Below are 19,960 nucleotides of genomic sequence, written 5' to 3'. Positions count from 1 at the left end.
CAGCAAAGGCTGAGGAGAAGGTGCACTGTGAGTGCCCCATCATCCTTTTCCTCTTCATCTTGCCCAGCAGGTCTGAACGACTGGGATGATGATGAGATCCTAGCATCGGTGCTGGCAGTATCCCAACAGGAATACCTAGACAGTATGAAGAAAAACAAAGTGCACAGAGATCCACCCCCAGACAAGAGTTGATGGAGACCCAGAGACTGGAGACCATCTCCCAACCCCCACCACTCCTGCCCTCCGGTGCCGCCCCACCTTCTTTGGCTTTCTTCCCTCTTGCCTTCTTCCCTTTTCCCCCTCCTTCTGCTCCTCCCCACTTCCCTCTGGCTGGCCCACCCCTGCGCCCCCTCTCATCGCTGCCACCACCACCATCACCCGTCTCTTCGCCAGCTGACGTGCCCTGTTGCCCCCTGCACAGCACCATCCCTGCATTCCACAGGGGACTTGGGCAAGGGTGCCGAAGGTAGGCGAGAGGCACACAGACAAACCAACTGGCAGCCAGGCAGCCCCTGAGGAGAGACATTCAGACAGAGGAAAGTATCCTTGCCCCCCATTCCTTCCAAGATCAGAAATACTTGTCACCCCACCTCCACAATGATACCGGGGAGGTGGAAGGAAGAAGTGGGAATTCCCCTTCCCAGTACCCCAAGAATGTCTGAGCCTTCAATGTTGAATTTTTTCTTTATTAAAATGTACTTTTATCTTATAAACTCAACCAATCCAAAATGACGTAGACAATAGCATTGGCTCTGTGAAGGCGGCATCTCTCTGGTTTGGGAGCAGGCAGGCCACGGGGCACAGAGGGGGCGCAAAGATGTGGTTGCCATCTCTAGCCTTCAGCTCTGTGGAGGTGGGCAGGGTCTAGAGTACAAGCTGGGGCAGGGGCAGGTGTCCCGTGGGCTTTGGACAATGAGACTCTGGCCTCGCAGCATTCCTACTGCTTCCACACCACTGCCACCGCCACCGGTCTCTGGAATCTTGGGGTGGGGGCACCTTTGAGGATCGAGGCTGCTGCCACCCAGGATTTGAGTGTGGGGAGTGGGAACAGCCTCAGCAGATGGGGCACCCGTGCTCTGCAGGTGTTGACAAGATCCACCATCTGTAACGTCCTTGGCACAATAAAACCAAATGTCAGTTTCCCCTGAGCGCCTCTGTTCTGTGTGGGGCTTGGGGTGGGTGGGCCTCCGGGCAGAGGCAGTGATGGCATAGGCCTTGGCTTGACCTCTGAGGGCTGCATGCTCTCCAGTAGGGTATGTCTGTGGGCCCGGTTTGTTCATATTTGATTCATTCTTACTAAACCAACTTCTGGACCTGTTCCCACCAAGAAAGCTCCATCTTACTTGCACACGTACCCTGCCCACCCTGTGTTCTGGGGTGTGGTGGGAGCAGAAAACTAGGAGCTTGAGGGCTGGAACTGAACTTGCAGCTTTTCTGCCTGCCCTCCTTCCCTATGTATGTTTGCTCTTTCCTTGTGCTCCTTGATGCGGAAATGCTTTGGAAAGGCACACAATGCTTCGTATCAACAGAAGTTCAGTAAAATCAACTGGAAGGGGCCTCCCTGGTGTAACTAAGGGAGGGTTAAACGCTTTCTTTTTCATGTTCCCAGTCCTCTGACACCCATGCCCCTGCCTTTCCTTGGGGTAAAGCCAAGGCAGAGAAGGATGGCTGACCCCCAGGTCTTGTCAAGAGTGTGTTTTGCTGTGCCTCACTAGCGGGGCCCCTGTGAAAGGATGCATGTCCAGCTCTGCCACCAAAGGCATGGCTGGCTGGGTGGCCATCTTGTGGGGTGCCTGTGGAATCCACATTGGTCAAGCATCCACATGTTGGAGAGTTGGTTGGGAGCCCACCCTGGTTTTTTTTATAGTTTTGTGATCTTGGTCAAATCACAGGCTACTTCAGGGCTCCCACCATGTGTATGGTAGGAGTGATTAATGTCTACTACCTCACGCTCTCTCTGGTTGTAAGCATTGAGAGAGAATGCACATGGTCAGCATATAATAATGTCTGATGACATGGTGCCTGGCATGTTCTGAGAGCCCAAAGGTTAGCAAATAGTATTTATTTACCTCATTTTGAAGTTTTTACACCATTTACCCCCCTGCCTACCTCTTGCCACCCTGTCCAATTTCACGGGCTTCTGCCTGGAATTTGCCCTTCCCCATTCTGAGCCCCCAACCTTGTCCTTCAAGATAGGTAGAGTGTCACCTTCTGAGAAGCCCTGTGTGACCTCATCCATATTCTCACCTCTATCCACAGATACATCTTTACTCCTTCCCCCAATAACTCTGTGATTCACTTCCTGGGCAAGGGCTGTGATGCCTGACTTAATTTGTGTTATCTCTAATATCTGCACCTTTACTGGGACCTGGTAGGCTTACAGTAGCCCCCTAATAAATACTGGATGAATGAGGGAGAGTACATGTGTGTGTCTGCTTTTTGGGTGGGTGCGTGTGTCTTTGCATGCGTGCACGCGTTTGGTGAGTTCAAGTCTTCACATGCACCTTGCAATGTCTAGTGTGTTTGATGAGGGCTTGTTTCCAGGTGTGTCAGATGGTGACTGAGGTGGGACTCTATCTCTGACAGTTTATGTCTGTTTCTGAGATAAGTGCATGTCTGCGTGGGTCTGTGACAGCGCATCTGCAGTTTCTTTCTGATGGGGTAGATGTCCGTTTGTATTCCTGTGACAGATTCTGGGTAGCTATTTCTGGACAGTTTCAGTGACAACACTGCATGTTTGCTGGTGTGTGTCTATCCACGTCTGTTTTTGTGACGCTGTCTATGTGGCTCTGTCGCATAAGTATTTATGTCTGCCTTTGGAGCAGTACTTGTGTGTCCGGAGCATCTGTGTGTCTTCCTGTGAGAATCAAGGTCTCTCATTTCTGGGACAGTACAAGTCTTCCCCTGACGGTGCATGTCTGATGGTGCCAGTATCTTTGTGACAAGTTCTGGTGGTGTGTCTGACAAGACATTTCTGTGTCATTGTCACATGGCAGCGTCGGTCCATGTGAATCTCTGGAGTGCCTGTCTTTCCTTAAGTGTTTCACCAGGTGTCATTCCAGGACATAACTGGCAGCATGCCTGCCTAATGGTGGATGTCAGGCTCTGTGACAGTAGATGTCTGCATGTGTGTCTAGAACAAGTTTACATGAATGCGTCTGACTATCGGTTTTGTGTATATCACATGGTATTTCTGCGTGTCTTGAATGCATCTCTTTCTCCGGCGTGAGGATAGACTCTTTTACCCAAATTTGTTTTTCCCAAATTTGTGACTGAGGGTATTTTACCACCTGTCTGAGTTCTTTCCGTCCCTGTCTCTACCATCATTCTGGCTCGCTAGCACCCCACCCCCACCCGAGCTCCACTTCCCTCTGCCATTCCAAATTCTAGATGTGCTGACTGGGCTTGTGGCCAGACCTAGCCAGGTCTGTCTAGGTTAAGGGCTCCAAAACACCCCACAGCCCTCCGCCTCAGGGCATGGGAATGCTGTCTTTGACCAGCGCGTCTCCCGCGGTAGTCGGGGTTTACCCATCCCTGGAAGCTGGAAAGGTTCTTCCAGGATTCTTGGCTTCAGTTTTGGGGCAGAGGCCTCTAGGCGCCTTGAGGGCTCTGGTCCTGGGTGAGGAGCACTCTTTGGAGACAAGGTCCTGGGTAGCCACAGGCCCAGATTCTTAGAAGCCCGGCGTGGCATTATCTCCGCGCTAATCTGGAAGCAGTGGCTGCAAACCAACTTCCTAGGAAAGGAGGCGGTGTAGTTATTTTTTTAAGTTTATATCTATATATACACATACACACACATATATAAAAACAACCCTGAGCAACAACCAAAACAAATGCGGTTGCTGCAAAGGGATTCCCAGAACCGGTTTCCTCTTTGCGCGCGCCCCCCCACATTTGCATGCAGGCCCGGCCCCCGCGGAAGATCCGGGCATGCATTTGCATAAGGGGGTACTTGAAACGTTGAGGGTGGTATGCAAATTAGGGCTGGCTCCTATTGGCTGGGGTACAGCAGGTGCCGCGTCCGGATTGATCAAAGCCAAGTGGGCGGGGCTGTCGCCCGGGGCGACTCTCTCGGGAGGCGCGTGCCCCGGCTCAGTAGCGTTGGGGCTGGCGCGCGCGTCGAATCTTAACGTTGCGCTGTTTTGCGGGCGCTTTTGGGCCATCAGCTTCTTTGCCTTCCACCCTGGCGCCCCCAAGTCCTGGCTCCCCAGCCTCGCTACCCCGGGCATCCACGCCCTGCGGGCTCAGCGGGCTCAATCTGCGTAGCACCACCTCCATGTTGACTAAGCCTCTGCAAGGGCTCCCCGTGGCCCCCGTGACCCCCACGCCGCCGCCAGGTGAGCGAGGCTCCCCTACCGCGACTAGGCCGGGTGGGCTGAAGTGGTTGAGGGCGGTGCAGGGGAGGGGGAAAGGGTCGCGGCAGGGCTCAGCACGCAGCCACCCTGACTTCCTCGCCTCCGCCTGCGTAGGAGGCAAGGATCGCGAAGCGTTTGAGGCCGAGTACCGACTCGGCCCCCTCCTTGGTAAGGGGGGCTTTGGTACCGTCTTCGCAGGACATCGCGTCACAGACCGACTCCAGGTATCAACCACGAGGGTCTTGGGTGGGTCAGGGGTGGTGTGCGTGCGTGCGTGCGTGCGTGCGTGTGTGGTGTGTGTGTGGCGGGTGGGAGTCCCGAGGCTGGGATGCTCATTGACCAGGGGATGAGCCGCCAATGTGTGCGTGGTAGGGTCATGAGGACCAGGATCCGGGTTGGTGGGGGTGCCCGAGCGCGCGCACGTGCGCGCGCTTGTTTGTGTGTGTGGCGATCCAGGTGGGTATGTGGGGGAGAGGGGGTTTCAGGGCAGGGATGCTGGAGGTCCTGGGAGTGAGACTGAGGACTGGGGGGTCATGAGGACTCTAGGCCCTGGGATCCAGGGGATGTGTATCTGTGTGGGAAGGTAGAGATACCCAGAGCTGAGATTTGAGGGATTTCGAGGGCAGATGTCCAGTGTGGAGTCCTTAGGACGAGGAACCCAGTACAAAATTGGAGGGTCTTGGAGCTGGATGGTAAGATTTAGGGCTTGGGGTATTAGGAAATTAAGAGCCCAGGATCTGGAGTGAGGGGTCCTGAAGCTTGAGAAGAGAGAACCCAGGGCCAAGGATCATGGGAGAGATAAACTGGGTTCTGGGGACTTGGAGAGCAGGGGAGAAGCTCCAGCTCATTTTGGGTTGTGGTGTAGCGAGGTTGGTACCCGAAAGACTAGACTGAGGGTCAAGATTGGGGGGGTCAAAGGGTCATCTGGTGGCCCCCTCACCTCAGCCCCCCTCTCCAGGTGGCCATCAAAGTGATCCCCCGGAATCGCGTGCTGGGCTGGTCCCCCTTGGTGAGTATCTCTGGAGTCACTGACCTGGCGACGCCATCTCTGAAGATGGGACTCAGCAACCCCTTGCCTTTCTAGGGCTTGTATGATTCCCTGGGCCCTGTAACGGTGAAGAGAATACTCCTACCAGCCTGTGTTTACTCCCCTCTGGTGACATCCACACCTCCATATAGTTCTGATTCACCCCAGCTCGCTTTGGGTCCTGGATTCTCCCCCCTCCAACCTTCCTTTCTCCTCCCTCCAAACACAGGCTCAGGGGCTGCCCGCAGGGCATGCTGGTGGGGAAAGAGGGGCATAGGTCACTGGTTGCCATGGTGACGGTGGCTGCTTCTCTTGGGCCGTTAGAACGCTAACGGACAACAGGGCGGGTCTGGGCAAGTTGTAAAGGTGGGAGCGCCCCCTGGTGGACTCTGGGGGAGACTGCGCCTGCGCAGGTTGTGGGACCCAGAGGGAGAAGGTGCGCCTGCGCGGTAGCAAAAGTTTCATCACCGTGAGAAAACCGTCTGCGGCTGTGCTAGTCAGCGTACTGGCCGGGAGAGGGCCCCACCTCAGGCAGGAAAGCTGATTCTGGCTGTCCGTCTGCCCTCACCGGGCTTCTGGCATAGGGCGGCTTTTGTGGCCTAGCACTTATGCCTTTTATTGAGCACTGACTGTGTGTCTCAGGTTTTGCTTCATCATCAAAGTTTACTGTGTTCCCAGTCCCACTAAATACTTGCGTTCAACACAGCTCTAGATGTTCAGTGACAGTGACAAAACATCACATGATAGTATTATTGAGTTCTTACTTTGTTCCTTTGCAATTAATCACTTTTACCTACTTAACAAATGTATATTGAGGACCTACTATATGCCAGGCACAATTTTAGGCATTTTACAAAATATTACATTTACTGAGAGCTTATTTTTTGCAGGGTTCTTTTCTACTAATTGCTTTTACCTATTTAATAAATATGTATTAAACCCTACCCTGTTCCTTACCGGGCATTGTTATATATAGTCAGTAAACAAAACAGACAAACCATTATACAATAATAGTATTTTTGTGAGCTAACTCTGTGCCAGACTGTGCTATAAAGTGCTTTCAACTATTTAACAAACATCTATTGAGCACCCACTGTATGTAAGGCACTGTTCTAATCTCTTCTCAGATGCCAGTGAACAAAAGATAGACTATTATATAATAGTGTTCATCAGTTGCTTCTTCAGCAGAAAGCCTTTTTTATTTTTTATTTTTTTAAAAGATTTTATTAATTTATTTGACAGTCAGAGATCACAAGTAGGCAGAGAGGCAGGCAGAGAGAGAGGAGGAAGCAGGCTCCTTGCTGAGCAGAGAACCCGATGTGGGGCTCGATCCCAGGACCCTGGGATCATGACCTGAGCTGAAGGCAGAGGCTTTAACCCACTGAGCCACCCAGGTGTCCAGAAAGCCCTTTTTAAAAAATATATTTTATTTGTTCATTTCAGAGAGAGCATGCATGCATGTGCACACCAGAGTGGGGAGAGGAGCAAAGGGAGAGGGAGAGAGCATTTCAAGCCGACTCCCACTGGGCTGAGCATGGAGTCCGATGTGGGACTTGATCCCATGATCCATGAGATCACGACCTGAGCTGAGCTCAACCGGCTGAGCCACCCAGGTGCCCCAAGAAGGGCTTTTTTAAAAAAATGACTTTCGGGGCGCCTGGGTGGCTCAGTGGGTTAAGCTGCTGCCTTCGGCTCAGGTCATGATCTCAGGGTCCTGGGATCGAGTCCCACATCGGGCTCTCTGCTCAGCGGGGAGCCTGCTTCCCTCTCTCTCTCTCTCTCTCTCTCTGCCTGCCTCTCTGTCTACTTGTGATTTCTCTCTGTCAAATAAATAAATAAAATATTTTTAAAAAATGACTTTCATTTACTGAAATATTTACTCAGTTCCTATAATGTGCCAGATGTGTATGGGATTTTGGCTCAAATGACCTTTCTAGTGGCTGTGTTTTAGCCCTTAACACAGGGAAACTGAGGCTCAGGGAGGGAAGTGGGCTGCTGAAGGACACACAGTCTGGAGGCTGGGGGGGTATGATTTAAGTTCAGGCAAGAAGTCAGCCTCAGAGCTACTGGCTTGACGTCTGTTGTTCTCTTTTCTCTCCCCTTCCCCCCACAGTCAGACTCAGCCACATGCCCACTGGAAGTGGCATTGCTATGGAAGGTGGGTGCAGGCGGTGGGCACCCTGGCGTGATCCGCCTGCTTGACTGGTTTGAGACACCAGAAGGCTTCATGCTTGTCCTCGAACGGCCGTTGCCTGCCCAGGATCTCTTTGACTACATCACAGAGCAGGGCCCATTAGGTGAGGGCCGAAGCCGCTGCCTGTTTGCCCAGGTAGTGGCAGCTGTTCGCCACTGCCACGCCCGTGGAGTTGTCCATCGTGACATCAAGGATGAGAACATCCTGATGGATCTCCGCCGGGGCTGTGCCAAACTCATTGATTTTGGCTCCGGTGCCCTGCTTCACGATGAACCTTATACTGATTTTGATGGTAAGTCTTCACTAAATCTTAATGGGGGGGGTTAATCTTTTATCTTTATGGTCCCTTGATCTTTGACCTCTAGTGCTGGGGTACCCCATGCTCCTTGATCTATATCGCACCTTTATAACGTTCTTGAGTTTTAATATTGGGGGCTCTCAAGCCTTGTCCTCTCCTAAAGTCCATCTTCTGACAGTGCCCAGACCTGGTGAGGGATTGTGTTATTATACTGAGTGTTCCTTTTCTGTCTGGTAAAGGGATCCTACTGTTACTTTTAAAGGCTTTTATTCTGTTGAGGCCACTCTGTTGTTAACTTAATTGTTCTTTTCCTGATGATGATTCTCTGCTGTTATATTTAAAGAACTCTTTCGGTTAGGGGACCCTGCTCCCATAGTGTGTTCTCTTAATTCTAGTGAGGGGACCATACTTTCGGCGGGGGCATTATCGGGGAGTCGTCTAATCTCTGGCTTGTTTGCAGGGACAAGGGTGTATAGCCCCCCAGAGTGGATCTCTCGTCACCAGTACCATGCACTCCCAGCCACTGTCTGGTCACTGGGTATCCTCCTCTATGACATGGTGTGTGGGGATATTCCCTTTGAGAGGGACCAGGAGATTCTGGAGGCTGAGCTCCACTTCCCTGCCCATGTGTCCCCAGGTGAGGCCTTCACCAGTCCTAGCTCAGTGGATTCCATCCTTCCCAGGGCCTAGTGTCCCCAACTGACCACTAATCTGTGTGCTTCTGATCCACAGACTGCTGTGCCCTAATCCGCCGGTGCCTGGCCCCCAAGCCTTCTGCCCGACCCTCACTGGAGGAGATACTGCTGGACCCCTGGATGCAGACACCAGCTGAGGATGCACCCCTCAATGCCCCCAAGGGGGGGCCCACCCCTTTGGCCTGGTCCCTGCTGCCCTAGTCCTAGCCAAGCCCCCGCTAGTTGGAATAGCCGTCCCATGGCATGCCACAGGGATAGATGGACATCTGTTGACCTGGTTATACAGGTCATTAAAAATCCAGTGTTGTTAGGGTCAGAGATTGGGGATCAGGGGTCAGGAGACATAAACCAAGTCTGCCCTCTCCCCATCCCAATTCTGCTAAGGAGCCTTCCTCCCAGAACTTATGGTCTCTTATTCTGGAGGGCGGGGGAACTTCCTTATTTCTCATTTTGCTAAGGGTGTTTATTTGGTTGAGGTTCCTTCCATTCTGAGCCCCAGGACTCTTATTCTGATGAGTTGTAACCCCTACACTGGCACCTCCTGCTGCCACCACACACACTTAGTTCAAATGCTCTCACTTGGGCAAGGGTGCTTTCCTTCCAATGCCCCAGCAGCTCTTATTTTAGCAAAAGGACCCTTTCCCTAGCCCAGGGTCCTATATTCAGTCAAGCTGCTTGCCTACCTCAGCCCAGGGTTGCTGATTCTGGGGGAGGTAATGCCCTATTGTTATCCCAGGACTTTTTTTAATTATTTTTATTATTATTACTATTTTATTTTTTAATTTTTAATTTTTAATTTTTTTTGGTGAGGGGACCCTACTCTGTTATCCCAAGTGCTCTTATTCTGGTGAGGAGAACCCTACTTCCATGATTTGGGAAATGGGAGATGGACACCACCAGAGTCTGCTAGGATGGGGTGGATGGTTTTTTGGGGGATGGGGTGGGGGAAGTCAAGTCTAGTTGTTTGTTCTCCTGGGCCACCCCCTCTATCTTTTTTGGATTCTTGCTGCCTCCTTTCTGAGCCAGGATTGTCCAGTTGCTGAAATGTAAATACTTATGTATTGGTGGGAGGGGAGCTCCAACTATGTCCTCCTCTTCCTTCTCCCCTTGCCTGGATTATTTAAAAAAGCCATGTGTGGAAACCCACTATTTAATAAATGTTACAGAATCAAGTGACTGGCCATTTGTAGATGAAGCAAGGAAGCTCACTATTTGATAAATGTTCTAGACTCAGAAGCGACTGGCTATTTGTAGATACAGTGAGGCAATTATGAAGCATGTACTGTATACTGAGTCAAGAGGGAGGTGGGCTGGATTGCTCCTCTGCTCTTGGGAGGGCTTCGCCCTGTGGTACTGTCCTAAGGCTGTTTTATGGGTTGGTCTAAGCAGGACCACAAAGAAAAACCTGATTTCCCACATTCCAGCTCTTAGGTAGTTCCAGGATGTGCAGAAGGGCTCCGCTGGATTTACTGTAGACCCTGAAGATGTTTGGGATATGTCCCCAGTCAAAGAGGGCTTGCTCGGCCAGAGAAAACTGCCTCCCCCCAATGACGGGGGAGGAAATAAAGCCCTCCCGTGGGAGAAAAGGCCTTTCAGGTCACCCGTGAGGGAGGGGCCAGGCACTGACAGAAACTTTCCCAGCCCTTCCATGTTTCCTGATAACATCCGGGGTGTAAGTATCCGTTTTGCCCCTACCTTTTTTCACCTCTCCCTTGCTCTCTTATTCATCCCTCCTCTCATTCTTCACCTCGACGTCCCCACCCTAACCTTAGCTGTACCCTCTCTTGCTCCGCTTTCAAAAGCTAACCTGAAAGCCTCACCTGGTGGCTTACCTGTCCCCTTCGCATTCCTTTTCTTCCTCAAGGGCTCACTTATCCTCCCTACTCTCAGTCTCCCCTCTCCAACACCTCTCTTGTGTGGCCTCAACTGCTCTGCTCTGTTTGCCCGCCTGACCCTCACCTGTCCCGCTCGGTCGGTCTAAATTTCCTCCCAGCCGCCTGCGTACTCTCCAGGGGGCGGGGCCTCGCCAGGAGGTGGGCTAAAGAGGAACTTCAGTCCAACCGGGAAGGTACCCAGGAGTTTTGGTGCGGAAGGGGCGGGGTCATCTGTAGAAGCTGCCAATGAAGAGCTGAGATACAAGAGGCTCAGCCGAGCCAATGAGACAAGGACACACGATGGGCGGGCGATCTAGAAAGCGAGATCAATGAAGTCGAGGGCGGGTCTAGTAACGGGAATGAGCCAATGAGGCTCCGTAGAGACAGCTAGAGGCTGAGTCGGCCTTGTATTGGGTCTGCCCATCCCGAGGCCGCGGTCTTAGGTTCACTGTCCCGGAGCGGACGAGAAAAACCACAGCTCTGGCCAGCCCCTCACTCGCACCGCCCCTACCCCGGAGGCCCGGAAGCGGAAGTGACGGATACGGAAGTGCCCTGCTGTTGCCGAGGGGACGGGCCAGGCAGATGCCAACATGGCAGCGGTTGGGTCTGGCGGTTCTACCGCGGCTGCTGGGCCAGGGGCGGTCTCCGCGGAGGCGTTGGAGTCTGGAACCGCGAGTGCGGGTGAGACAGGCCGTGGCCGAGCAGGCGGTGGCCAGGCGAGGGTCGGGATGGCTGGGGGGTCAGGAAGGTTCCTCACTCATGCGAGAGGGAGCATCCCGTATGGACCCACCTATGTATGTGTGGTGGGGGGGTGGAGGAGGAAGGACGGAACAGTCCACTGTGAGTGTGTTGGAAGGCGGGGAAGAGACCATTCTGAGGGTAATTGGGGGGTCCCTTCCGCATATGGAGAGTGGAGATCTTTCTGAGTCTGGGGGGGTTATTGCCTTTGGGGGAGGCTAAGACCACTGAGACCATTTTGAGTTTGTGTGGGGGGGTCCGTCCTTAGAGAAGGGAGAGAGCATTCTGAGAGTGGGAAAGTTCTTCCTTATAGAATAAAGAGGCTGTTCTGTGGGTGGTGGTTTCTTCCTTATAAAGGGATAGGGGTTATTGTGAACTAGGGTGGGGCGGGTCCTTCCATACCCGACTTAGAGGGTCCGTTTTGAAGATTGGGATGTCCGTTATAAGGAGATAAGATGTTCTGGTGGGTCCCTTCCTAATGCTGGTAGAGTTCATTGTATATTGGAGTGAGAGGGTTCTTTCTTACATGGCAGAGAAAAGACATTCTGAGGGTGTGGGGCCCTTCTTTATAGCGGGGAGAGTTCATTGTGAGTGTGAGTAGAACAAGGAATGATTCCTTGGCTGGAGGTAGGGAAGGTGCAGTGGTTGGAGGATGACTGGGCCATGTGGAGTATAGGGAAATACCTCCTTGTGTCCTCGAGGGAATCACACCATTCTTGGTACAGTAACCATTTATTATATGGGGTCCAGTCCTAGGGGCTGTGGAGGAATTATTTCTTAAGTTTGTGAAACCATTCTGTGTCAGAGGGACTCTGGTGGTCATAGAAGGTAGGAGTTGGAAAGACCATTCTCAGTGTGAGGGGATGGAATAATATCTTAGATGGGAGGAAGACCGTTCTTTTGGGGGTGGACATGCCTTATATAGTGGTCTCATTCCCTTTATTGAGGTATCATTCTTTACATAGGATGACCCCTCATTAAATAGAAGCATCATTTCATATAAATCTGTGGTTTGCTCACCCACATAATGGAATCCTTGTAGCTCGCTCAGAGATCAGAACAACATAGGGATCTGCTGAGGTATTTCACACAAATTCTTTACCCCAGCGATAGGTAGACAGTTAGCACTCAATAAATGTTGAGAATGTGTTTGGTAGTCCGTCTTGGGGTGGAGTTGCTTCTCACACAGAGGAGGGAGGGAGGGGGCCCAGTGTGTTCAGCACCTGCTCCAGCCATTTCCTGATACCTCAGCAAGGATTCCAGGTATGGGCTGGATGGGGCGAGGCCCACTTCCTCCTTTGTGGCTCTTCCTGCCTGTTGAGGCAGCAGAAGTAGATGGGAGTCAGACCCTCCTTGGGTCAGGATAGGGAGGCAGAGAGAGGAAGTGGCAGTGGCTAGGAGGATCCTGGTTGAGAAAGGAGTGAGGGGGAAGGTGGTGGTGCGGCTGTGTCCTAGCAGCTTCTGACCCCTTCTTCCCCCTTGCTCATTGAATTCCCCACAGCTCACCGGCGCCTCAAATACATATCCCTAGCTGTGCTGGTGGTCCAGAATGCCTCCCTCATCCTCAGCATCCGCTACGCCCGCACACTGCCTGGGGACCGCTTCTTTGCCACCACTGCTGTGGTCATGGCCGAAGTGCTCAAAGGTCTCACCTGCCTGCTGCTGCTCTTCGCACAGAAGAGGGGTATGAGCCAGCAAGGGGGGCGGTGGTGCTGCACTGGGGTCAGTGGTGGGACTTTGTGTGTGTGTGTGTACACCCATGCCCACATGGAGGGTTTGCTGGGGTAATATCACTATATCCCTGTATCTGAAACTGCCTGGGGAGTGTGTAAGTGCAGCTAATCTGCCTTGTCTCTCCATCCCTACTTTTATACCCCTGATGCCCGGGAAGTTGGTCTGTGTGGATGTAGGAGTGAAACGGTCTGTGCCCATAAGGTAGCAGGCGACCCTTACAGGGTGATTCACTTATTTCCCTTTAACTTTGCATTATGGATCATTTTAAACATATACAAACTTGGAGAGAATAATAAAATGAAATGTCCATGTACCCATCACCCAGAGTCATCAGTTGTCCACTCATGGCCCCTCTGCCATTAAACAGCATCAGTGATTACCCACTCGCTGTCCATCTCCCTGTCTGCCTACCTACCCACTCCCTGCCTTACCTTACTGCAGTGTGCCCCACACGAAGTATGTAGTATTTTGAAGTACATTCCCACCCCTACCTTACTGTCTTGAATAAATATTTTGGCGCATTAAAAATAACTGCAGTATCTAAAAATCATACATCAAAAAATGAACCATAAAAGAATCAAATACCCAGTCAAGTGTTCACACACTTACAATGGCTTCTCAAATACCATAACAATTTTTAAGAATTTGTCTCAGTCAGGTTTATATAAGGTCAGTGTCTTGCACTTGGTTGGTGTCTTCTAGGTCTGTTAACCTCAGGGTTCTCCAGCTCTATGATGGACAGTTAATTTCTTGAAGAGAGCAGGTGGTTTGTCTTAGAGACTTTGGACAGCCTGCAGTTTGCTGCCGGCCTCCTAGTGGTATTTAACATATTCTTCTACTTTTTATGTACTTCCTAGAAATTGGATTTCTTTTTTTTTTTTTTAAAGATTTTATTTATTCAACAGAGAGAAATCACAAGTAGGAGAGGTAGTCAGAGAGGCAGGCAGAGAGAGAGAGGAAGGGAAGCAGGCCCCCTGCTGAGCAGAGAGCCCGATGCGGGACTCGATCCCAGGATCCTGAGATCATGACCTGAGCCGAAGGCAGCAGCTTAACCCACTGGGCCACCCAGGCGCCCCTAGAAATTGGATTTCTATACCAATTTAAACATCTCCCTAAAAGCCTGCTTTAAAACGTTGTCAGTTGTTTCTCTACAAAGGCCGTGCCAGGGCGCCTGGGGGTGCTCAGTCAGTTAAGCGTCCAACTCTTGATTTCAGCTAAGGTCATGATTGCAGGGTCTTGAGATTGAGCCCCACATTGGGCTCTGCACTTAGCAATGGGGAATCTGCTTGAGATTTTCTGCCTTTCCCTCTGCCTCTCTCCCCCGCTCGCTTATGGGCACGCACGCCCTAATAAGTAAATAAATCTTTACAAAAATAATTAAAGGCCTTGCCTGTGTAAAGGATACAGATGTCTGTTCCAGCTCTGCTGTCAGTATTTACGATGAAGAAAGCATTCTTGCCCGCTCACTAGCTCCAGGGCCCTGTGAAGCAGCAGTTTGGGAACCCATCTGTTCTGTCCTTTCTTTCCTTTTTTTTTTTTTTTTTTTTTAAAGTGGACGTGTAGCTGACATACACAGTTAACCATTGAACAACACAGGTTTGAGCTGTGCAGGCGAATTTAGACGCAGGTTTTTGTCTAATAAATACAGTATGGAAAATGTATTTTCCTTATGATTTTCTTTTCTTTGCCTTACTTTAATGTAAGAATACCATATATGATACATATAACGTACAAAATGTTCTATGTTCTCCATAAGGCTTCCAGCCAGCAGTAGACTATTAGGAGTTAAGCTTGGGGGTTGGAGGTATCAACAATTTATGTGGATTTTTAACTGTCTGAGGGGTTGATGCCCCAGCTCCTGTGCTGGTCACTGGTTAACTGTAATGTTTTCTTAGTTTCAGATGTACAACATACTGATTCAACAATTCTCTACATTACACAGTGCTCGCCATGATAAGTGCACTAACCATCTGTCACCAGACTGAGTTATTACCTTATTATTGGCTATATTCCCTGTGCTGTACTTTTCATCCCTGTGACTTATTTATTTTTATAACTGGAACTTTGTACCTCGTAACCCCCTTCACCTATTTCGCCCATTTCCCGCTCCCCTGCCTGCCCCCAGCAACTGCCAGTTCTCTAGGAGTGTGTGATTCTGCATCTGTTTTTGTGGTCGTTTTGTTTTGTTTTGTTAGATTCTACGAGGTGATGAAATCATTTGTCTTTCTTGGTCTGACTTCCTTCACTTAGCATCATGCCCTCAAGGTCCATCATCTGCTCCCCTCCCCCACCTTCTGTTCTGTTCTCAGTTGATTCCGAGACACTTCCAAGTGCTCATGCGGCAGCCCCTGCTCCGACTGCGTCCTGTGCTCAGGGGGGCTGATACTTGGGATGGGGAGAAGCAAAGAGCTACAGATTTAAAACCACAGGCCTCCGCCTCAGATCTACAATTTCAGCCCCTCGCCCCATGTTGTTGTTGTTGTTTTTTCTCTTGAATCAGTTTTGTGGTAAAACCTGGCCTGACCCCACATGGGGCTGTTTGTGTATCTATGTTTTTAATTTTTCTCATTTGGTGTGAATGTTTACACAAGTCGCCACAGAAATATGAACATGTGTGATTATGGTGTGCAGCCTCCTGTATGTGAGGGCTGTGTTACATGTTACGTGCCAGATTGCCCATGCTACTTGTCTGACGCCTGGAAAATGTCCCAACACCCAAACCCCTTGGCCCCAAGAGTTGGGGTTAAAGGGTTTGAGATGGGTAATTACTCCTGGGATGAAGGCCAGGCAGGGCCACGAGCCAGTGTAAGTTCCCTGTGATAGCCCCGTGCACTGGCTTTCCCCTGCGATAGCCTGGTGCAGTAGGTGGGGTTTTCAGAGGAGCAACATGCAGCTGAGCCTGAAAAGGTAAACTGTAGAGCTTTGCAGAGGCCTGACTCTCCGGGAGGGTCCTCTCTCTCGTGCATCGGTGGGAGCAGGCCCCAGCCAGCCTTGGCTGCTTCTTAGTCCCATTGCCATTGTTGCCTGTGGCCCAGGTGGCCCAGTCCTTGGGTGTCGGGTGGGCAGAGCAGGAGATGGCTCCTACCCTCAGGCAGCTGTCAGGCCAGTAAGGAGCTAGGATAAGGGTCATAGTTGAGTCTCCAACTTCCCCTCTGGTTGGCAGTCTGCCTTCCCACTCCTAAGGCTTCTCCTTCACAAGCTAGTTCCTACTGACAATTTCACTGGCTAGACAGGTATTGAGTGCTTCCCTGAGTGGGCCTCCTGTCTGGGGAGCTAGGCTGTACACTGAGTGAGGACAGCCTGCGAGCCTCAGCTGTGCACAGTCCAGGATGGTGGTTTTGTATCCTATGAAACTGCTGGCCATGAGGGCCTGCTGGAGGGTGGGGGGTGCTGCGCTGTGGGGAAACTGAGAGCACAGACCTCATTCGAGCCCTCAGGAAGTCAGAGTATGGTAGGGAGACACAGGGCCCAGCCTAGTCCTGGCCTGCAGAGGATCTGCAGTGCTCAGGAGGGCTGTCCTCCCCCTCCCCGTGCACCCCAGGTAACGTGAAGCACCTCGCGCTCTTCCTCCACGAGGCTGTCCTGGTGCGGTATGTGGACACACTCAAGCTTGCGGTGCCCTCTCTCATCTACACCTTGCAGAATAACCTCCAATATGTTGCCATCTCCAACCTGCCAGCTGCCACTTTCCAGGTGAGCTGCATGCCCATTGTGGCCTCGGAGGAGCCAGCTGGGGTCGGGGAGTTAGGAGACAAGATGAGGGCTGCAGAGAGCTGGGACTGTGTCACCTTGGCTCTCCCTCAGTCTCAGTTCTTCATCTGTGAGAACTGGGAATGGGGACGGGAATGCCTCCTCACCGGGTTGCTGGGACGGCTAAAAGAAATAATATCTGGGAAGAGCCCTTGGTTGGCAGTAGGTGGGCTTTCGGCTGTTTCCAAGGAGGCCTTGGAAAATGGTTGATGAGCCTGGATTCTGGGGCCCAAATCCCACCTCAGGTACTACTTCCCAGCTGTGTGATCTTGGGCAAGTCACTGACATCTCTGTGCCCTAGTTTTCTCATCTTCCCATCAGACATTACAGTAGCGCCCACCTCATCTGGGAGAGCACTGAACGAATAGATTCATATGCAGTGCCTAGAGGCACAGTAGCACACAGCAGGCACTGTGTCAATGTTTGCCGATGTTATCATTGTGGCTGATTGGCTTGCATCAGCACCTAGTTATCAGCCCTCGCCCCCCCTCACCCTCATCAAAGAGCCTGTCACTTGTTCACTCACCTGCCGCTTGAGCTGGTTCGCAAACAACAGCTGTACTCTACAGATGGTGATGTCGGGGCCAAGACAGGGCAAGTGCCTTGTTCCTCATCACACAGCCAGAAAATGGGGTTGGGGTGCAGACTTGGGTATGGCCCGGGACTTCCTTGTGGAGCTGTGGACTTTCCGGGAAGCATGGCTCAGGGCTGTTTAGCGCCCTGCCAGTCAGCTCCCAAGGACTGGGTGTCTTCCTGTTCACCTGCCCTGCCCTATCCTTGCACTGGGCGCATTGTGGGATGGGGGTGGGGCAGGGAACAGCCCTTAGCACCTCCTGCATGCATGCTACACACAGGTGACGTACCAGCTGAAGATCCTGACCACGGCGCTGTTCTCCGTGCTCATGCTGAACCGCAGCCTTTCGCGGCTGCAGTGGGCTTCCCTGCTGCTCCTCTTCACTGGTGTTGCCATTGTCCAGGCACAACAAGCTGGTGGTGGGGGCCCTCGGCCACTGGACCAGAACCCTGGGGCAGGCCTGGTGGCCGTTGTGGCCTCTTGTCTGTCCTCGGGCTTCGCGGGCGTCTACTTCGAGAAGATCCTCAAGGGCAGCTCGGGCTCTGTGTGGCTGCGCAACTTGCAGCTGGGCCTCTTCGGGACAGCGCTAGGCCTGGTGGGGCTCTGGTGGGCCGAGGGCACTGCTGTGGCCCGCCGCGGCTTCTTCTTTGGCTACACGCCGGCCGTGTGGGGTGTGGTGCTCAACCAGGCCTTTGGCGGGCTGCTGGTGGCTGTTGTCGTCAAGTACGCCGACAACATCCTCAAGGGCTTTGCCACCTCCCTATCCATTGTGCTGTCCACGGTTGCCTCCATCCGCCTCTTCGGCTTCCACGTGGACCCGCTGTTTGCCCTGGGCGCTGGGCTGGTCATCGGTGCTGTCTACCTCTACAGTCTGCCCCGAGGTGCAGCCAAAGCCACAGCCTCCGCCTCCGCCTCCGGGCCCTGCACGCACCAGCAGCCTCCGGGGCAGCCGCCACCACCCAAGCTGTCTTCCCACCGCGGAGACCTCAGCACGGAGCCCTTTCTGCCAAAGTCAGTGCTGGTGAAGTGAGGGCTGGTGGCGGTGGGGGGTGACAGGGAGGGGGACTGGGTGGAGGGTGTTGGGCATCTGCAGGGACCTGAGCTGCCACTGGGTCTGGCTCCTCTGGGACTGGAAGAGTGTTTTCTCCCAGGTCATGGAGACTTCTGGAGGGGCATGGGATGGGGTGGGGCGTCACACAAACCCTTCCTCGCAGACTGGGCCCCCCTCCACTGGAGGAGGCTTTGAGAGCTGCCTCCTCTGCCCCAGCCAACCCCTTTCAGGGACTGGGTTGGCAGTGTTGTCATTCAAGGCCTTTCTTTGCCTGCCTGCCCTCAGCTGGAGGTGTCCTGTCCCATGCCTGGGAGAGCCCCTCCTAGCAACCCCTCCACCTCTGTAAGGACAAATCGGACAAAAATGTTACAGCTCTTTTAGTGATGGATGCCTACCTGTGGGGTTCAGCTTCCTGTAGCTTGAGGCCTTCTTGCCTCCCTCACAGCCACAGTGGATCATGTTAGCAGTTCAGTTCTTTTTTGTACGTTGCCTTGGGGCAGCTTCCCTGACGGGAGACCCTTCAAAATGGGCCTCTTGTCGGCACCCCGGAGAGAGGAAGGGGCCGGAGCTGACAGGTGTTGCATCAGCCCATTCCTGGGGAGGGTACAGTGCAGTAGGGGCCGTTTGTCTTTTTAATGGTCTGGAAACTTGTGGTATAATCAGATAATTAATGATCCAGGGTGCGGGGAAGGGGAAAAGGTCCTTGGAGTGGCTGAATCTCACTGAAATCTAAGACACTGTCAGATGCCAGATGCAGGGTTCTTTTCCAAGACATCCTAAAAGGGAAGCTAAAGCTGCCGACCACACCTCTGATAATGCACTGGCTCTATGAGGCACCCTTGCTCTGTGACAGGGTGAAGGGGTCTTAAAATCGCTGAAATGTGGAACTTGCCCCCTGCACTCCCTTAAGCTTATTAACCCCTTAACTGTCTCCCAGGATGTGCGTGCGTGCGCATGCGTGTGTGTGTGCGCACACGCACGCGTGCACACACACATGGGGGAGATGCCTGGGCTATCTTTGCTCTATGTAAATAGGGTCGTTGGATCTTTATTTTTGATTAATTTGTTCTGATTTTTTTGGCTTGTTTTCTAAGAAACTGTAATGAACAAATGTCAGGAGACCCAATGCCAAATAAAGATGTTGTATTTATTTAGTCCACGTGTAGCTTTCTGACCCAGGGGACTCACTCTGTCTGCATAGGCTCTGTTACTAACCCCCGGACTACCAACTCCACCACTGCCACCCTTGCTTGCTCAGGGCACTCGCCTGCCAGCCCACACCAGCTGTCTGTGTTTCTCTCTCCCTCCCCATTCCCACCACAGGTTGCTCACCAAGGTGAAGGGTTCGTAGCCGCTGGGATGGAAGACGCTGGCCTGGCCTCCTTCTCTCCTCTTGCCCTGGCCCAGCCAGGACCAAACTCTGATCAGTATTAGGGGTGGGGGGAGGTAGACACTGAACCCCAACCTGGTCCCCCCATCCCCCACCCCGCGCAGGGGGAGGGACACAACTGAGCTCTGGTAATGAGGGCATGGACAGGATCCACCTCGGCCTCCAAGCCCCCCGTCGCCCTCATATCCTTGCCACTCCCGCACTATCTTAGGTGAGTTTTTGCAAATAAAATGTGTTTCACATCTTGCCGGCCTTGGGTTGGGAAGCCTCAAGAGCACAT

The 19,960-nt window shown here is 52.4% G+C and overlaps 3 protein-coding genes across 8 annotated transcripts in view; all 3 read left to right on the top strand.

Moving 5' to 3' along the window:
• OTUD5 (OTU deubiquitinase 5) overlaps nucleotides 1-1,142 on the top strand; it is a 28,442-nt gene extending 27,300 nt beyond the window's left edge. For 2 of the 3 annotated variants that reach the window (XM_059158584.1, XM_059158582.1), the window contains exon 9: nucleotides 68-1,142. In XM_059158584.1, coding sequence (XP_059014567.1) covers nucleotides 68-192 — 125 coding nt within the window. In that variant the 3' untranslated portion in view covers nucleotides 193-1,142. The remainder of the gene's footprint in view (nucleotides 1-67) is intronic. The other variant, XM_059158583.1, reaches the window with a different exon arrangement.
• Nucleotides 1,143-4,053: 2,911 nt separating this feature from the next.
• On the top strand, nucleotides 4,054-9,741 carry PIM2 (Pim-2 proto-oncogene, serine/threonine kinase). The gene is made up of 6 exons (XM_059158589.1): nucleotides 4,054-4,337; nucleotides 4,470-4,579; nucleotides 5,314-5,364; nucleotides 7,496-7,868; nucleotides 8,335-8,511; nucleotides 8,607-9,741. The coding sequence occupies exons 1-6, from the start codon at nucleotides 4,277-4,279 to the stop codon at nucleotides 8,768-8,770; spliced, it is 936 nt and encodes a 311-aa protein (XP_059014572.1). The 5' UTR covers nucleotides 4,054-4,276; the 3' UTR covers nucleotides 8,771-9,741.
• A 1,061-nt stretch (nucleotides 9,742-10,802) lies between these two features.
• Nucleotides 10,803-19,926, top strand: SLC35A2 (solute carrier family 35 member A2). 4 transcript variants are annotated; one of them, XM_059158588.1, is made up of 5 exons: nucleotides 10,803-11,124; nucleotides 12,683-12,865; nucleotides 16,457-16,608; nucleotides 18,110-18,250; nucleotides 19,614-19,926. In XM_059158588.1, the coding sequence occupies exons 1-5, from the start codon at nucleotides 11,034-11,036 to the stop codon at nucleotides 19,722-19,724; spliced, it is 678 nt and encodes a 225-aa protein (XP_059014571.1). In that variant the 5' UTR covers nucleotides 10,803-11,033; the 3' UTR covers nucleotides 19,725-19,926. The 4 variants fall into 4 exon arrangements, with proteins under 4 accessions (XP_059014571.1, XP_059014570.1, XP_059014569.1 ...); XM_059158586.1 differs by having other exon boundaries at nucleotides 10,808-11,124; nucleotides 12,713-12,865; nucleotides 17,520-18,250; XM_059158585.1 differs by having other exon boundaries at nucleotides 10,824-11,124; nucleotides 17,520-18,250.
• The last annotated feature ends 34 nt before the right edge of the window (nucleotides 19,927-19,960 follow it).

Source organism: Mustela lutreola, chromosome X, assembly GCF_030435805.1.
Source record: "Mustela lutreola isolate mMusLut2 chromosome X, mMusLut2.pri, whole genome shotgun sequence".
NCBI classification, from domain to species: Eukaryota; Metazoa; Chordata; class Mammalia; order Carnivora; family Mustelidae; genus Mustela; species Mustela lutreola.
The sequence above is the reverse complement of the archived record's forward strand: the minus strand, read 5'-3'. Positions and strand labels throughout refer to the sequence as shown.

Coding starts and splice junctions, on each gene's coding strand:
- PIM2 (XM_059158589.1), top strand. CDS start 4,277: ATGTTGACTAAGCCTCTGCAAGGGCTCCCCGTGGCCCCCGTGACCCCC. Junction 4,338..4,469: donor GACCCCCACGCCGCCGCCAG/GTGAGCGAGGCT, acceptor CCGCCTGCGTAG/GAGGCAAGGATCGCGAAGCG. Junction 7,869..8,334: donor ACCTTATACTGATTTTGATG/GTAAGTCTTCAC, acceptor GCTTGTTTGCAG/GGACAAGGGTGTATAGCCCC.
- SLC35A2 (XM_059158585.1), top strand. CDS start 11,034: ATGGCAGCGGTTGGGTCTGGCGGTTCTACCGCGGCTGCTGGGCCAGGG. Junction 12,866..16,456: donor GCTCTTCGCACAGAAGAGGG/GTATGAGCCAGC, acceptor CGTGCACCCCAG/GTAACGTGAAGCACCTCGCG. Junction 18,251..19,613: donor ACGGAGCCCTTTCTGCCAAA/GTCAGTGCTGGT, acceptor TTCCCACCACAG/GTTGCTCACCAAGGTGAAGG.